Here is a 17,130-nt window from a genome sequence, read left to right on the forward strand (position 1 = left end):
CTCTTCTCTTAGATGGAGTTGGAAATGTTGGTACATTGTGAGATGCTGTTGCAGAAGACATAGCGGATGAATTCATTGCCTTTCTTTGGAATAAGACAGTGGCATTCGTGAGATAGAAATAATCAATAAGCAGTATGGAGAATCTTGAGTTGGATTGAGTCGGCCCTGGATCTTGATTTATGTCGCCGTTTGGCTTGTTGATGCAAAGAGAACACGATGATAGGAGGTATTACTACAAATTCGAATTGAATTTACTAGAACTTTTGAAGATACTATATAATAATATAATAATGAAATTTGCTGACATGAAATTACTAATTTATTTCAACAAGTACCATCAAATAAGAAGACTTTATCATTCACAAATCAAAAGAGGTTGTGGATTTATAAGATTTTTGATACCTAAAAGCATCGTTGACACCATTCAATCAGCAGATCCATCGTCGAATAAATTGATGAGAGCTCTAATCTTTAATGAAGATTTCAGCAACAAAGTCAGACAACAAGAGAACACTTAGCTTATACATACATACATACATGCATTAGCTTGATAGCTTCAATTTTTTTTTTTTTTTTTTTGTGATAACTTGTGGTTTGAGCTTATCACAGAATTCTTTGAGACTGAGAGGAACAACGATGAATGGTTAGCAGCTTCCCTTGCGAGGAAACTACTAGTCTTTTGCTAAACGTAGTCGCTCAAGCAAAATTAACAAATGCTTCTTTACGATTACTATCGGTGGCGACCAATGGGCCGGCCCTACCGGACAAGAGACGACCATGCTTGGACCACAGCCCAGCCCATTCATCTGACCACGGCTGGGCTGGGCCAACCCAACATGGACCTCGTCCAGTTCCAGCCCGTCAAGTCAAATGGGCCAGCCTGGCCTATCGACATCTCTAATTAGAACGTTACCAAAATATCTTGACCCACACGCCATGTCATTCACCCGGATCATCCGAGTTGGATGGCCCTTATATGGTTGACTAGTTTGATGGACCATTAAAATATTTTCAATTTTTGAACTAATAGTAATCAACACACGTGTCTGCAAAATAAAAGTCTGCTTTCCGATATTTGCATAATTTGGAGAAAAATATGAGAAAGTAATGCAGAGTGAGGGAATGGAACTAACAGGCAGTAACCAAGTTTGCTAAAATAACTCAGTAACCTTCAATAATAAAAAAAATTTAAGAGTTAAAACTTTTATGTGAGAGGCCACGCAAGGAAATATATGGCAAATTGACAATTGATAACCTAAAGTTCCACACTAATCGTCCCATTCAATGCATCAAATAAGGGTCCACTTTCGGTACAAGGCAACCGGCCCAACTCGTGGAATTATACAGAACGTGACATGCCGTGATAAGTGGTTTTCATTTTTCAACACGAGCCAACGCGTCCAAACCAAGCAACACTAGTATCTTCAAACCAAGCGCACTCTAAATTGGTTTCAATTTTTCATTATAATGAACATAGCTCAAAGTATGGAGAATTTGCGAGAAGCTGACGTGGGGGTGAATACCTCGGTGGAGCCTGATTATTTTCTAGAAGTATCTTCGAAACTGGATGCTCTAAATTTTTACTAAAAACTCCAAATTATGCATACTATAACACATTTATCTTGAATTTTATTTTGTGACATCAATAACTCCAAACTATGTCAATTGTGACACATTTACCCTAAAAATTTTCTCAGGATATCAAAAACCCCAAACTTATGTTTGGTGACACACTTACCATTTGTTAAGATTCTATCAAGTGATTTTTTTTAAGCCAAAACAACATCGTATTTCACTTAAGTCACTTGAGCGCCATGTAAACACCGGTTGTCTTTCATTGTCCATGTAGGCAAAGTGGAACCTTGATAGAAGTCACATAGATACAAGTTTGAGTTTTTGGTGTCACAAAAAAGTTTAGATCAATTATGTCATGGTGAGCATAGTGTAGAGTTTTTTATAGCTTTTTCCCTTGATTAAACTACCTCCAACTTTAGACTTGTCAAAATTAGGGAAAGGAGAAAAAGATAATGGAATGACACATTGTGTTGACATCCGATGACCACTATCGAAATCTCATGTATTGCTTTTGGTAGTAGAATTTATATGCTCCAACCATTAGGTTAAGCAATTTATAGGTTCTAAACCCGCTTGCATATGAAAGGAGACATTGAAAAAGCCTCTTGTTGGGCTTACACATGAGAATGGTGTGAAACATGTCTCATATCACTTGATAACGGGATTTAAATACTCTTTATATACATGTGATCTCTTTTTACATTTTAATACTAATTTTTCGAATGGACATCCTCACAGCGAAATTGCCTAATCCTAAGAGCGGTCTTCAACTGGAGTTGATGGCACGACACAAGACTTCAAGACTCCACGACAGCTAGCGATGTTTAGTGGCGTTGACCCCAAAAATACAATAGCGTACTTCCACGCTCGCATTGCTTCTTTTATCTCTTCCATCGTTACGATTTCTTCCTGTTCTCTTAGAGCTTTTTCCTTTAATTTCAATGGGCTTAGGCTTTTGTACTGTTTAAATAAAAATTTGAGATGGAATTCACGTAGCAAAATCGATTCCCAAAAGTCAAACAGATTTGCCCAGCTGGTCGATGCTCCAAGGACAAATTCATTCCATTGCATCGCACTAAAAATAATGAGTTACGAAGGCTCCTAGTTTAAAATAATTAATTAACGAGAAATGAATAATTTAAGCACGATTGCTTTCATTGGATAATGTAATTAATTAATGAAAATATTTTCATAATCGACAATAATTCATCTTACTATTTTTCCGAATGATGACAATATTTTTTTTTGTTTATTCATTTTTGTATATGATATAAATAATTATGTTTTTAAAAAATATTTTTTGAAATCATATATTTTCACGAAATATATGAAGTCTAAAAATCTAAAAAAATTTCCCCTCTAAAATACAATCCGCGTGAAAGCCCCACGTCATCAACATATCCTACGGGAGCACCAAGCTTCTGCTGACCCGACCCGTTCCACCTGTCGCATATCAACGGTGGGGGCTCCACCAAGGGGTCAACGCAATGCACGACTGTGATCATTCCACGAGCTCCTGTAATTTTTCTCTTTTTAGTGAGAAACGATTCTATAAAAGTTGGGAGCCCTGGATGCCCTAAGAGCAAAGAAGGGTGTTCAAATTCAAAAACAGAGAGGCTAATGGCAAGGCATTCGAATGGTTGTACTTTCGTGGCGGCCGCTACGGTGACGGCCGCACAGACACCTGCGCCACCACCCGAACATCCGAAAGGGACGGTGACTTACACCGTGGGAGACGCCATGGGGTGGACCATACCCGCAAGCGGGGCTGCTGCGTATCAAGCATGGGCTAGCAGCAATACCTTTGAAGTCGGAGACATTTTAGGTAGGCCGAGAAATGACATTTTAGTATAATATTGAATGACATTTACTACACCGAATAGCGTCCTATGTTCAAGAGACTCATAAAATGTTCGGCTTTATTGTTGTAGTTGCAAATGGCACGTCAGAAGGCCAATCCCACTTGCTAAGAACTTGAAGATAGAAGAAGCAATTTCCAATGCTCATTAGAAAAAAACAAATTGAATTTCGAAATTTTCATTTCTTTTCAATGTCATAAATAAAATACATAACTTTCGAAAAATAGTCAATATTACTTATATGGATATCCTTTTGACGTTTTTCTTTTAAAATGATCTTTTTTTGGCCTATTGTACTCAAACTCTCAATGTATTGATTTTTTCTTTCTCTGAAGCAAATAATAAAAAATAAAGCTTATTTGTCACTATAACTAAATATTTTGCATAAATAATGTTGTCTATAATTGATTTTAGTATTATATCTATTCACTCTCTAAAACCAATAGTGGGATAAGGTCATTTTGTGTGAGATTTTCTTTGTATTTTACGGCATAGGCTCTTCTTTTTGTTTAGTTCCACCGCCAAAAACTTGTTCAATCTTAATCAATAGCTTGTTCTCTGATCTTCATGCAGTCTTCAACTTCAACAATGGAGCGCAGGACGTGGCCGAAGTCACGAAGATGGCTTTCGGCTCGTGCGACGGGGCCAACCCCCTCTCGATCTCCACCGTCCCGCCGGCAAGGATCGCCCTCACCACCGCCGGCCAGCATTTCTTCATCTGCACCGTCCCGGGCCACTGCTCGTCTGGCCAAAAGGTCGCTATCAACGTCACCACCGCCAGCCCCTCTGCCACTCTGCCGCCACCGTCCTCCTCTGCCGCCCCGCCCCCCAAGGCAGCCACTCCTTCTCCCTCCGCCTCTACCCCAACGTCCTCTGCCGCCACTCCGACTCCGTCGCCCTCCGCCTCCACTTCGTCATCCTCAACTGTTTCTCCACCGAGCGGCACTGTGACTCCGACACCTTCCACAGTGAGTCTTCCGCCTAAAGCAGCGACTCCATCACTCTCCGCCAACCCGCTGCCCTCCAGCACGACTGCTCCACCATCTTCAGTACCGGCTCCCTCAGCGGTAGCGGCATCTCCTGCAGGAGATGCAGCTCCTCCTGCCCCAGGGAACTCTGCAGCATCACTCAGCATCACCGGCGTTTCTGCAGCAATTTTGACAGCGGCCGTAGCCCTGTTCACTTTTCCGTGATTGTGGCGGAGTCATTTTTTTGGTCATTAATTTGGTCATCATATTTTCATTTTTCTGGTTGCGGAAGATGAAATGATGATGTGAATCGTGATCTTGGAGTTCTCATTCCCCATCACCTTCCTATTGAAGATAACGAAGGTTTCCTCCCGATGCTTGTGAATGTCATATGCCATGCAACGATGAAGAAAAGAAGCAGGAACTGAAGCAAAACTTCATTGCATGACCAAAGCAGTCCAAATCTCAAGGAGTTTCATCATCTACATCAGAAATCAATTAATCTAACAAAGAAGATGTTTCCAATGGGCACTTTTGGTTATGATCTGCTACTTTCCCTGGAAAAAACCAACAATCATTCCTTGATTCCCACAAATACAAGCAACGAAAGGCCAAATTTCTTAGCTTATCAGCTGTAGCAACAGCATTGCAGCAGAGTTTCCACAAGAGAATCTCATCTCTGGGGGCAGACAATGTTCCAACACAAGTTTCCAATATCTCACTGACCACTCTGGAGCAGCTTGAAGACTTTGGGTTGTTGTCATCCGCTTCATCTTCTGTTACATTGCAAAGTGGTATGCAGATTTAACGAAGAAAGCTATACTTCTATTCCAGGGCCAGATCACTCTACTTCATTTCTCCCCCAGCTAATATGACTTTCGTGCACCGTGGCCTCTTAAACATCTGCAATTATCCTCATCAGCCTGTGGGAAAAAAGAGTGAATCATCTGCAAAAAGGAGATGGGACAACACAGGGCATTCCTTCTTCAGTTTAATGCCTTTGTTCTGACCTTCCTGCACGGCATTGACTAAGCTTACTTCCCATGGCTCGCGGAAATGCACTCTAAGATCGCGAAGCCCTCACGGTCGATTCAAAACACAAATACTTATATCAAAACCACTGGCATATGCTGTACGATTTTTCATTTCTTGAAATCTTCTGATTCAAAATCGTGGTGTAAGAACCAGTTCATGTAGAAATGCCCTAGTGGTTCAAGAGAATCCATATAAAGTAAAAGAATGGGTCGTACGTTGTCATAACCTCAGGCCAATCAATTGAATATTGATTAATGTGTAATTGATCGATTTTTATTTTGTTATCTCTTCATTATTTAGGGATAAATTAATGGACAAGACATCAGCTGCAAACAAGAACAAAAATGGCGATAAAGGGTCACCTTGACGTTTTCCTATGGAAGGGCAAACCTCAAATGAATTCATATAAGAGGTGGAGATGTTGGTAGATCGTGAGATGCTGTTACATGACATACAATGGATGAATTCATTGCTTCTTCTTCGGAATAAGGTGGTGATTGATTTGGTTTTAATGATTCTTTGGAGAATTCTGAGTAGGTTTGACTCGGCTGAAATCCATTTGGCCGGAGACCATTCAAGTAGTACAAGGTAGTTATCTCGATTTTGGATGTTGATTCATGTCGCTGTTTAACTTGTTGCAGAGAGATGATGATGAGAGGATATATTACTTAAAATCGAAATCGAATTTACTATTGCTTTTAATAATACTATATAATGAAAATATAAAAATTTGATAACATGAACTTATTATACATATATTTCGAAAGTTACCATCAAACAATAAGACTCCACCATTCATGGATCAAGACATATGTTATTCCAGCTAGCAGATCTGTAGGATTTTTTCCGTAAGATTTTTGAAGTGCATCAAAGTAGAAAATATTTTCATCATTAATAACAATCTATGCCAATATTTCATGAACGATGAAAAAAAATTATTCATGTATTCTTCTAAACGATACAAGTAATTACTTTTTGAAAAATATTTTCGAAATAATTTACTTTTTCATTAAATGAACACACCTTTAATGGATAATTGTTTTGCCAGATAAGTTTATTCAACAACAAAGACATACCCAAGATCTTGGGCCGGCCCAATCCAATCCGGGCCTTGTGACTTGCTGGCCCGTCAAGTCAAATGGGTTAGCAGGCCAACTGGCATCTCTAATTCAAGGGTATTCAAAAGATTTGAGTAGTAAACAGGTCCTAAATGGATTCACGATTTTCTTATACCTAACCTAGCTTCATGATTCTCTTATCATTTTTTCTTGCTCTTACTCAATCTTGCGCTTAGTCACTTTACACATAAGTTTTCCTAGATTGAATTAGACATAGAAGTGCTTTAGTAATATAGGTTGTGGTGGGTCAGGTATAGGTCATTAGTTTTGCATTACATAGTAATAGATCAAAACGCGTTAAATGGGTTTATTTAAATTGAACAATTTTCAATCCATCCCAAACCGGACTCGATTTGCCCGTTTAATTGATCTACTTGATGCCATGACGCAAATGATCATGACTTGATGCTAATCAACAAAGGTTTGTGATGTTGACTTGAAAAAATCACAAAATTTTGTTATAGTCAATGGCACAAAAAATAGCAAACCAATGCACTTGTGCCATATTTACTCAAATTAACTTTCATGTCATGAGAAATTTTAAATCAATACACTTGTGCCATATTTACTTAAATTAATTTTCGCGTCACAAGAAATTTTAAACTAGTACACTCACGCCCCATTTACCCCAAATTCATTTTTGTGTCATAAAAAATCTCAAACCAATACTCCCGCCCTATATATGTATGTATCCCAAACTAATTCACATGCTAGAAAAATCTCAAAGTGCTAATCCTCATTAACTTTTGTCTAATTTTGTGACGCGAAAATTAATTTGGAATAAATATGACACTAATATACCAACTTGAAATTTATTATAACACAAACATTAATTTGGAGTAAATGATGCCCGGCTATATAATTGGGTTTCTTTGTGACGAAAAAATTAATGCGAAATAAATATAGTGTGGGTGTACTTATTTAGGGATTTTTAGTGGTATTTATTAGTTCTATTCTATTTTTGTCCTACACCTGATTTTTTTTCCCGGAAAAGTCAACCAATTTACCCCCTGTGAAAGCCCCCCACGTCCGGCTGATCCTGGGACCCGTCTCATCAAATACGTAACGTGCTTCCACGCTCTCGTTTGCTTTCTTTTTCCTATATTTCAATGGGGGCTTAGACTTTTTCTTGTGCTGTCTAAATACAGATTGAAAGTTCGAGAAAACTCTTTGTGCACGCCCTCGTATTGCGCTTCACGTAGCAGATCGAACTCCCCCCAAAAGTCAAAAAGCATTCGCTGAGTGGGTTCTCTTGAGGATTAGATTAATTGTTCATTGCCATGGATTATTAACATTTAAAAAATGATTATGCCGTTCGAAAATTTATAAACCTTCAAACCTCAAAGCACCGTCGTAGTTTGATTTGATGAAAAGCCCCCATGTCATTAAAGAATGATCATTAAGGAGTCAACGCAGCGCGCGACGGAATGATGATTCCAAAAGCTGCTTTGACCTTTCCTTGTTCCTGCCAAAATGGTTCTATAAAAGAGGGAAGCCCCGGGAGCTGCAAAAGAGCAGAAGGGGGATTCGAATTCGAAGATTTTCGTGAGCAGGAAGAGATAGAGAGAAGAGCAGGGGCGACCTGACGTTTCTTTAGAACACGGAGAGGGCGATGGCGAGGCGTTTGGGCGGTGTTATTTTCGCGGCGGTGGCAGTGGTGATGGCGGCTCTTTTGTCGGGATCTGCTGCACAGGTGCCTGCGCCGCCGCCGGAGCATCCGAAAGGGGTGGTGACTTACACGGTTGGAGATGCCATGGGGTGGACTATACCTGCGGGAGGCGCGGCGGCGTATGAAGCTTGGGCTAACAGTCAGATCTTCGAGGTTGGAGACATTTTAGGTAAGCTGAGATCAGACATTTTAGTGTAAATTTGGTAGAGAACTACACTAAGACATTTCACTTTGAAATGGCATAGCGCTGTATAAGTACGTTGGATTCCTAATTTTATACATCCCATACGCAAGAGTCATAAATGTCGAACTTTTATAAGTGATTATTTTTTGATAAATATTTTTTAAATTATTCTTTTTTCGTGAAAAAACTAAGTTATAATCAAATTTTGATTCGATTGTACAATCACACAAAGATTTGAGAAACAAAAACACATTGATGTCTGTTTCTGCAGCAAAAAAATCAGCATAAACATCGAGTGTAATAAGAAAAATTTATATAAATAATCTTATCTATCATGAATTTGAGTATCATTTCTATCCATTCTTTGAAATAAGGCCACTTGTGTGAAATTCACTTCACATGCGGACGTAGTATGCTCTAATTTTCTAATAAAAGTACTATTTCCATTGTTTAATTTCACGAAAAACATTTTTAATTTTTAAGGAACAACTCTTGGCATACTAATTCTTGGGTCCAAATGACGATTTTGTCATCTCCATGCAGTCTTCAACTTCAACGACGGAGCGCACGACGTGGCTGAAGTGACGGAGACGGCTTTCAGTTCATGCGACGGCACCAACACCCTCTCTATCTCCACCGTCCCACCGGCGAGGATCACCCTTGCCACCGCCGGCCAGCATTTCTTCATCTGTACCGTCCCTGGCCACTGCTCGTTAGGCCAAAAGGTTGCCATCAACGTCACCGCCCCCAGCCCCTCCGGCACTCCCCCGTCATCCTCCTCAGCCGTCCCGCCGCCCAAGGCAGCCACTCCTCCCTCTGCTGCCACCCCGACGTCCTCCACCGCGGCTCCAACTCGGCCGCCCTCGGCCTCTGCTCCGTCATCCCCGGCGACTTCTCCACGGACCAGCGCCGTGACCCCGGCACCTTCCACCTCAAGTCCTCCACCGAAAGCAGCAACTCCATCACCGGCCACCACCCTGCCGCCCTCCAGCACGGCTGCTCCACCATCTTCAACCCCGGCTCCCTCGGCAATGGCAGCATCTCCTGCTGGAGATGCGGTTCCTCCCGCCCCAGGGAACTCGGCAGCATCGCTTGGCGTCACCGGAGTTTCTGCAGTAGTTTTGACTGCGGTCGTAGCTCTACTTACTTCTCCGTGATCGTTGCAGAGCCAATTTTTTGCTATTAATTTGGTTATTACATCTTCATTTTACCGGTTGCGGAAGATGAAATGATGATGAGAATCGTGATCTTGGAGTTCTCATTCCCCGTCCTTCTTCTATTGAAAATAAAGAATATTTCGTCACCATGCTTGTCAATATTACATGCCATGCAATGATGAATAGAAAAGCAGAAGAAGGGAATGTCTCCTTTCATTTTTCTGTCTTTTTGACTTTAATTGCATGACCAAATAAGTACAAATCTCAAGCGCGGTTTAATCATACAGAGCCAAATTTAATGTCTCTTCTCCTTCAAGTTTACCTAATACAGCACTGGAGCGAATATGATCTCCACCGGTCATACATAAGGCTTTAGGTTATACCAAAAAGTATATACCGTGATTTTTCTCTGTCGATGACTGCACGCATTGCATGACAGATGTGAAGAAGTAGACCGTTATCTTGGCAATAACGGACCAAGCTAGTATTGGCGGTGAATCCCCCTGCTAAGTAAGTTAGTCCAAGACCAAACACATCTACATCTTTTACAGCTAGGTACCAAATGGCAAATACTCGGTGGTCTTCACTTCATGACACAACACAAACTCAGAGATTACCTTAATCTTCCTTTTACATAGGTTATCAGCTGCAGCAACAGCATTGCAGCAAAGTCTCCAAAAAGAATCTCATCTTTCTGGGGCAGTCAATATTTCACACAAGTTTCTATACCTCACTGATCACAGTGTGGCAAATTGAAGACATGGGTTTTTGTCATCTGCTTTTTTCTTCTGTTACATTGCAAAGCGGTATGCAGATTTAACTAAGAAAGCTCCACTTCTATTCCAGGGCCAGATCACTCTTTATCTTCGTTTCTCCCCCGGCTAAAGTGAGTTTCGTGCACCATGGCCTGTTCCTCTCGATGTATCTACCCTGTTATAGGTTTGGTGTTCCAGGATTTGTTTCATTTTCAATGAGAACTTCAAAATTCCAGGCTTCTACCCACGAGCTCAGTGTTGATTGGATGCACCTTGTAATCCCTGCACCTTGTAATCCCTACACCTTGTAATCCCTACTAGAATTCACCCGTCCGTCTTTACATGCTAACAGATTTTCCATTGGCTATCTTCCATGGAGCTCCTCGTTTGATCAGTTCCTTTTCTTGTCCTTCCACTGAGGTTCTACATGCCCCAAGACATCCCCTTTTCTTGTCTCCTTTTCTTGTCTCCGGAGCTCCTGAAGCTGCAATTAGGGAAGCTGCAATTAGGGAAGTAAAGTCCACTGAGCCGCCTGTCTTTACATGCTAACAGATTTTCCATTGGCTATCTTCCATGGAGCTCCTCGTTTGATCAGTTCCTTGCCTTCCAAGGTTCTACTCCCCAAGACATCCCCCCTCCTTTTCTTGTCTCCATGAAGCTGCAATTAGGGAATTAAAGTCCGCTGAGCCTCCCACCTTAGAATTCTGAAGGATTAGTTTGTATCCTCCAGGCAAGCTTGGCAAGGAGAGCTAGGTTGAACTGAGAGAGACTCTGAAACCCATGCCCCTTTCCGATTTAGCTTCGGTCAAGCTTCCCCAACTTCTCCACTGCTCTGTCCCCCAACTTTTCTGTTGCCCGGGCCAAAATTTAGACCCAGCAGCATCCACTTACTGACACCACTTCTTAAGAAATTTAAAGCAAGACATTGAGCCAGTGGGGACTGCATTTGCCACTGTTTTTATGAGCATTTCTCTCCCAGCTTGAGATAACAAGAGAGATTTCCAGCCCGGCAGCTTTTTTCAACACCCTTTCTTTCGCATAACCCAGTGCCTCATATTTAGATCTTCCCACAACACGGCATTCCTCCTTCAGTTTGGTACCTTGGATTTGACCTTCCAGCGTTGACTAACAAATGGGACAAGACATCAGCTACAAATAAGAACAAATTGGAGATAAAAGCGTAATCCTATGAAAGGATATATTTTTCAGATCTTTTGCCATTTAGTAATAGTTCACATGCCACAGATGTTACACAAGACATGGAACAACTCGCCCATCTTCTCTCAAAAACCATTTTAAGCATTACACATTCAAGGAAAACCCCTTTTTACACAGATTATATGATTTCTTTGTATCGAGTTTCATACCTCACCATCCATCTTTCCCTTTTTCCCTCAACTTTATATGGTAGAATGCTTCATAGGCCACGATAATTTTATCTTGTATGAGTCTACCTTCAAGGAATGCATTCTGGAAAGGAGCTATGGATCGAGGAAAAGAACGTTTGAGCCTATTCATAAGGATTTTGGAAATGATTCTACAAATGAAGTTACATGAACTGATGGGTCTATACCCCTTCATTCCCCTACCGCTGCTGTCCCTCCGCCGTACTTACCGCCCCCTCATCAGACCATCACCAACATCAGAGGCGCATCCGCCTCCGGACCATGGGCGGAAGAGATAGAGTAATTGAGGCGCTGTGTTTTTCGTGTTAAAATAGATTCTTTGTGGGTAAAATCACGCGTCATTGATTAATATAGGGGAAAAGTGCCAAAAAAGTCCTAAACCTTTTGCTTTTGTGCCAATTTAGTCATAAACCTTTTTTTGGTGCCGATTCAGTCCTAAACCTTTTTAAGTTGTGCCAATTCAGTCATTTCCGGCCAATTTTAGCCGGTTTTGCTGATTTGGATGCCGGCCGGGCGACGTGGACAACTTTTAATAATATTTTAATATTTTTTTTATATTTTAAATACTTTTAATATTTTTTTATTTTTATTTTTATTTTTATTTTTACTCCGGCCGGTCGCCGAGGTCCGCGACCGGCCAGTGACCGCCGGTGAGGCGAGGGCCGCGGGCGAGCCTCGCCCATGGCCGCCTCGCCGGATCCGGGCCATGGGCGAGGCTCGACCTCGCCGGATCTGGCGAGGTCGAGCCTCGCCGCCGATCCGCGAGGCGGCCATGGGCAAGGCTCGCCCTCGCCGCGATCGCCTCCAGCCGGTCGCCGGACCACGGCGATCGGCTGGAGGAAAAAGACAAAAATAAAAATAATAAATAAAAAAATAAAAAAATTATTTAAAAAAATAAAAAAAAAAAATTATTAAAAAATTATTTAAAATTGTCCACGTCGGCGCCGATTAGGCCACGTCAGCCGGCCGGCGTCCAGTCAGCAAAATCAGGTCAAAATTGCCGGAAAGGACTGAATTGGCACAACTTAAAAAGGTTTAGGACTGAATTGGCACAACTTAAAAAGGTTTAGGACTAAATTGGCACAAAGACAAAAGGTTTATGACTTTTTTTAAGCACTTTTCCCATTAATATAGTGATACTTCTCACTGATTTACCCACGTTTTGATTTAAGAAAATTTCCTTCGATCAAAATCGGAGAAAAAACATAGCCTTAACGAAAGTGACTCACTGCATCAGTAATCGAGTAGTAGACACCTCTCAAACATAGTCAAAGATTAAAAAGACGTTCGCTGTACAAGTAATTCCAAAACAACATAATTATGGATAAAAAAAAAAAAAAAAACATAATTAATCATGCCTCAGGTTAATGTATTAATGGTGCATGCTAGAGTACGGATGATTGAGATATCACCTAAACCAACAAGAAAAATCAACAAAATTGATGGAAAATTGATTGAGAATTAGGGGCAAGTATGGTCCAAATTAGGCCGGTTCACCCCCTAACCCTAGGACTAACCCGCATAGTGTTGATTCTCAATTTTTGGGACCGATGACCAACCCTATTAAGCTTGGGACTGATGACCAGATAGACCCAATGGGTTCGGTCCGATTCTAAGATCAACTTGGGACCAACCGATAATTTTTATTTTTTTTTTTGCACTCCCCGAAAAGGCAAATTTACCATTTCAAATTACATATCTATCGACAATGTAGTGTTGTGCAACAAAACTATAAATATCAATATATACTCAATAAATTTAAGATAAATAATTTTTTTTTTTTTGTAACAATATAAATTTCATACCTACTAAAAGCAATAAACCATAAAAACAATTAAGACCGCTCATGAAAATATGGGACAAGATGGGAAGTTCCTGTAATCCTCTATCAATAATACTTGTAACACCATATGTAAAAGCATTACAAATATTATATTAGTTATATAACATATATATGTATGTATGTATGTATATATATTTTAGATATATTATATATAAAATATAAAGTCAGGGTTGGTCCGGGTTGAACCGATCCTAAACTTTCCAAGACCGAGAGCTAACTCGTACAATACTAGTCCAGGGATCTCAGGACCAAGGACCGACCTAGTCTTCTTGTAAACCAGATCAAGACCAGTAAGGTTGGACTGGTCTAGGGTCGGTTCATGATTGACCCTAGAGCAATGCTCACTCCTATCGAGATTATATAGACTATGAATTTAACACAGCTCCTACGCCCATAAATCTGAGTGTTTCTTTATTACATTGTTGATTTGGTTCGGCAAAAGGATATTAAACAATAATCTCTCTCTCTCTCTCTCTCTCTCTCTCTCTCTCTCTCTCTCTCTCTCTCTCTCTCCTATAAAAACTTAATCACTGTAAGGATCCGCACGCATTGCGATCGGAAGAAGCAGAAGGCAGGCTCGACTAAAAGGAGAGCTGAGTAGCAGAGGGGCGACCTGAAGGAGCACATGAAGATGGTAACTCGCGCAAATTTGACGGCGTGGTTGATCGCGATGATCGCGGCGGGATTCATAGAGGTCGACACAGTGGCGGCGGCGACATACATGGTCGGAGACGGATTGGGGTGGACCGTCCCCTCCAACGTATCCTATTACCAGTCTTGGGCTGCCTCCAAGACTTTCATGGTTGGCGACAAGCTATGTATAAACCCCTCGTTTTACCTTGTTCTTTTTCCTTTGTTTTTTTCCTACTCCTCTTACATATACAAGGTTTTCTATTTCATTGTAAATTTGTCGGGCAGTTATTGAAGCGATTTGCATGTATATGTGAGAATGAATCGAGTTCCAATCATGACTTATTGAGTAATTTCTACGGTGGTATCAATTTTGTGCGTTGCATCATTAATGAAATGAGCATATTGATTTCAGCTTTCAATTGGACGGGGACGCACAACGTGGCTGAAGTATCAAAGGCCGAGTACGACAACTGCACCAAGGTCGTATCCGTTCTGGGCAGTTCGGGGGACATCCAGCTTTTGAAGGGCGGGTCTCACTATTACATCTGCACCGTCGATTCACACTGCGAGCTCGGCCAGAAGCTGTCCATCACCGTCGGATCGTCAACAGCTGCTCCGACCTCACCGAGCAATTCCGCTTCGTCGACGGCTTTTGACTCCAGTGTCTTGGTCCCTGCATTCGTTACCATCGCCTATCTCAGTTTACTGTGTCATAACACTCGTCATTGAATGGAATGTCGTATATTATGTTGAGTTAACGCAACGATGTCATCTCTGTAATATATGGAAAATAAGGTCAATTGTCTCTTTCTTGGCCTATAAGAAAATAGAGTCAATTCATGCGAGTTAGATTGCCGCTGTCTGTTGATTTCGATCAATGGATTCCCCAAAACGTGAACTACTAGCGGTGAAGTGTACATATGTCTTTAGAGAAAAGTGAAATTTGTGTCACTTATTCGGGCCCTCCCTAATTACCCCTATTATAAAATAGGAAAGTTAAAAAAAAAAAAAAAAAAAAAGGTGATAAAAATAAACTAACATATTTTAAAACAATCCGCTTTCTCCACTTCACTCCCTTAACCACATAAGCTTGCAAAGTGAAGTGCGTGCAATAACGTATATAACGCTAAGACATTTCTAGTAAGTTGAGAGATGAACCCTCCGCAAGCTCCGTCACATACAATTTAACCGAATGAAGAACCCGATCCGACGGTCGAGAGAAGAAGCGATGAAGTCTAGTTAGGTTCAAATTCTGGCACTCCGCTCATCAAATTGCACTAAAGAGAGTCTCATTGACCATACTTCAAGCCACTGTGTTCAGAAAAATCATTTACATATTGTATAACTACTAATTCAATTCTAAACTTTTTAATTGTGTCGATTCGATCCTAAACCTATTTTACAATAGTCAATTCAGTCCTAAACTCATAAACATTTTAATGATTTCCTAATATAGTCCTTCAGTGACTTCCAACCAAAATCACCTAGAAAGTCTACATTGCTGAATCATTAAAATGTTTATGACTATATTAGTAGATCATCAAAATGTTTAATATTAAATTGGGTTATTTACAATAGGTTTAGGTTTAAATCGACCCAATTAGAAGGTTTATGACTGAATTAGCTGTTGTACAATAAATTTAAGACTTTTTGAACAATTATTCTCTTAATCAATTTTTTATCAATCTTAAAATTGACACAAAGGAGTCATAAGTAATGTCCAAAAAGATCAAAGCAAAGCAGCACAAGAAAGAAGACTTTTGATGAGGGATTGGCAGCGAGATACCTGGGGAAGTTTCTTCCTTATAATGCTGATGAAAGCGACGCAAAGATAAGCTTGCACCATCTGAACTTAGTGAAGTATATATTCATCTATAAATTATCCAATGTCATCGGTCCATGTATCGTTAGAGCATCAAAAGCAACCAAAAAAGTACTTAACTTGATCCTGCTTTCCAATTTCTTCTGGCACTAGGTGAAGTGCTGCGATGCATAAGAGAAATCGATGGCTGATCACGACGTGACCCGAGTTGAATTAAAGAGCGAGCAGTAGGTGCGGCACTGAAAAAGATGGATTTCTCATCTTTGGGACGTAATGCTTACGCAGTTAATACATTGTCCGCCATCACTGTTTAGGATACTAGCTATACGGAAATATTATTGACTTGACAAAGTTATAGGATTTCCATTTTTTCCGAATATCGATTGCATAGAGCTCTTGATTTGTCTGCAGATGATGATGATGTCCACTCCTGGCTCGATGCGCTTAACGAAAGGGAACTCTCTAGATGTTGAATGAAATTCCTTCGTAATTAAGCAGCATCCTTTAAGTGAGTAGGGTGCGCCGGACCGCCGACGAATAATAGGTACCCCCACCCCAGGCAGAGTTAGTGAGCCGTGTAATAGGCGACCATTTCGCGCGGTTCGGGGGGCACTTGAGTTGAGTCAGCCGCCGGCGCCCGACTGCGTCTTGACCCCTATCCAATTTTTGGGCCAATTCCCCCTTCGTACTACTCTCTTGAAAGAAATTTCATCCCCAAAATGCAAATAACAAAATGTTTTCAAAGGTGGAACCTATGCCTGAAAAAGTTTAATGACTCCCGACAGCAAAAAGAAAATCAATCAAGTGACCTGTGAAGAGCTTTGAGTCGCTTCCTGATCCATCATGTATACGATCGAAGGCCTCATCAAGTTAGTCGTCCATGTGCATGTACACATTAAAAAAGAAAAGTCTTTCTCTACATCACTTGCTTATATCATCCTTAGCTCTCCCAAGTCCTTTCTCTCTCAACAGAAAATTGTATATTGTAAGCAGTGACGATACCTGGAAGCTTTCTAACACGATTTATATCAACGCAACTAATGGGCATGCCGCACGCATTTTAAGCCATAACTGGAACGAGATTGTCTGCGTGCTAAAAGAATAGA

The 17,130-nt window shown here is 40.8% G+C and overlaps 2 protein-coding genes across 2 annotated transcripts; both read left to right on the forward strand.

Annotated features, from left to right (window-relative positions):
• The first annotated feature begins 8,087 nt into the window (after positions 1-8,087).
• On the forward strand, positions 8,088-9,711 carry LOC104436864 (blue copper protein-like). The gene is made up of 2 exons (XM_010049714.3): positions 8,088-8,393; positions 8,952-9,711. Exons 1-2 carry the CDS (start codon positions 8,168-8,170, stop codon positions 9,563-9,565), a joined length of 840 nt encoding a protein of 279 aa, XP_010048016.2. The 5' UTR covers positions 8,088-8,167; the 3' UTR covers positions 9,566-9,711.
• A 4,383-nt stretch (positions 9,712-14,094) lies between these two features.
• On the forward strand, positions 14,095-15,047 carry LOC104436862 (umecyanin). The gene is made up of 2 exons (XM_010049712.3): positions 14,095-14,387; positions 14,615-15,047. Exons 1-2 carry the CDS (start codon positions 14,195-14,197, stop codon positions 14,929-14,931), a joined length of 510 nt encoding a protein of 169 aa, XP_010048014.2. The 5' UTR covers positions 14,095-14,194; the 3' UTR covers positions 14,932-15,047.
• The last annotated feature ends 2,083 nt before the right edge of the window (positions 15,048-17,130 follow it).

The sequence above is a fragment of the Eucalyptus grandis genome, chromosome 3 (genome assembly GCF_016545825.1).
Source record: "Eucalyptus grandis isolate ANBG69807.140 chromosome 3, ASM1654582v1, whole genome shotgun sequence".
NCBI classification, from domain to species: domain Eukaryota; kingdom Viridiplantae; phylum Streptophyta; class Magnoliopsida; order Myrtales; family Myrtaceae; genus Eucalyptus; species Eucalyptus grandis.

What these genes read in the sequence shown, in the direction of transcription:
- LOC104436864 (XM_010049714.3), top strand. Translation starts at nt 8,168, where the DNA reads ATGGCGAGGCGTTTGGGCGGTGTTATTTTCGCGGCGGTGGCAGTGGTG. An exon ending in CGAGGTTGGAGACATTTTAG is followed by an intron (nt 8,394 to 8,951) that starts GTAAGCTGAGAT and finishes ATCTCCATGCAG; the next exon opens with TCTTCAACTTCAACGACGGA.
- LOC104436862 (XM_010049712.3), top strand. Translation starts at nt 14,195, where the DNA reads ATGAAGATGGTAACTCGCGCAAATTTGACGGCGTGGTTGATCGCGATG. An exon ending in CATGGTTGGCGACAAGCTAT is followed by an intron (nt 14,388 to 14,614) that starts GTATAAACCCCT and finishes TATTGATTTCAG; the next exon opens with CTTTCAATTGGACGGGGACG.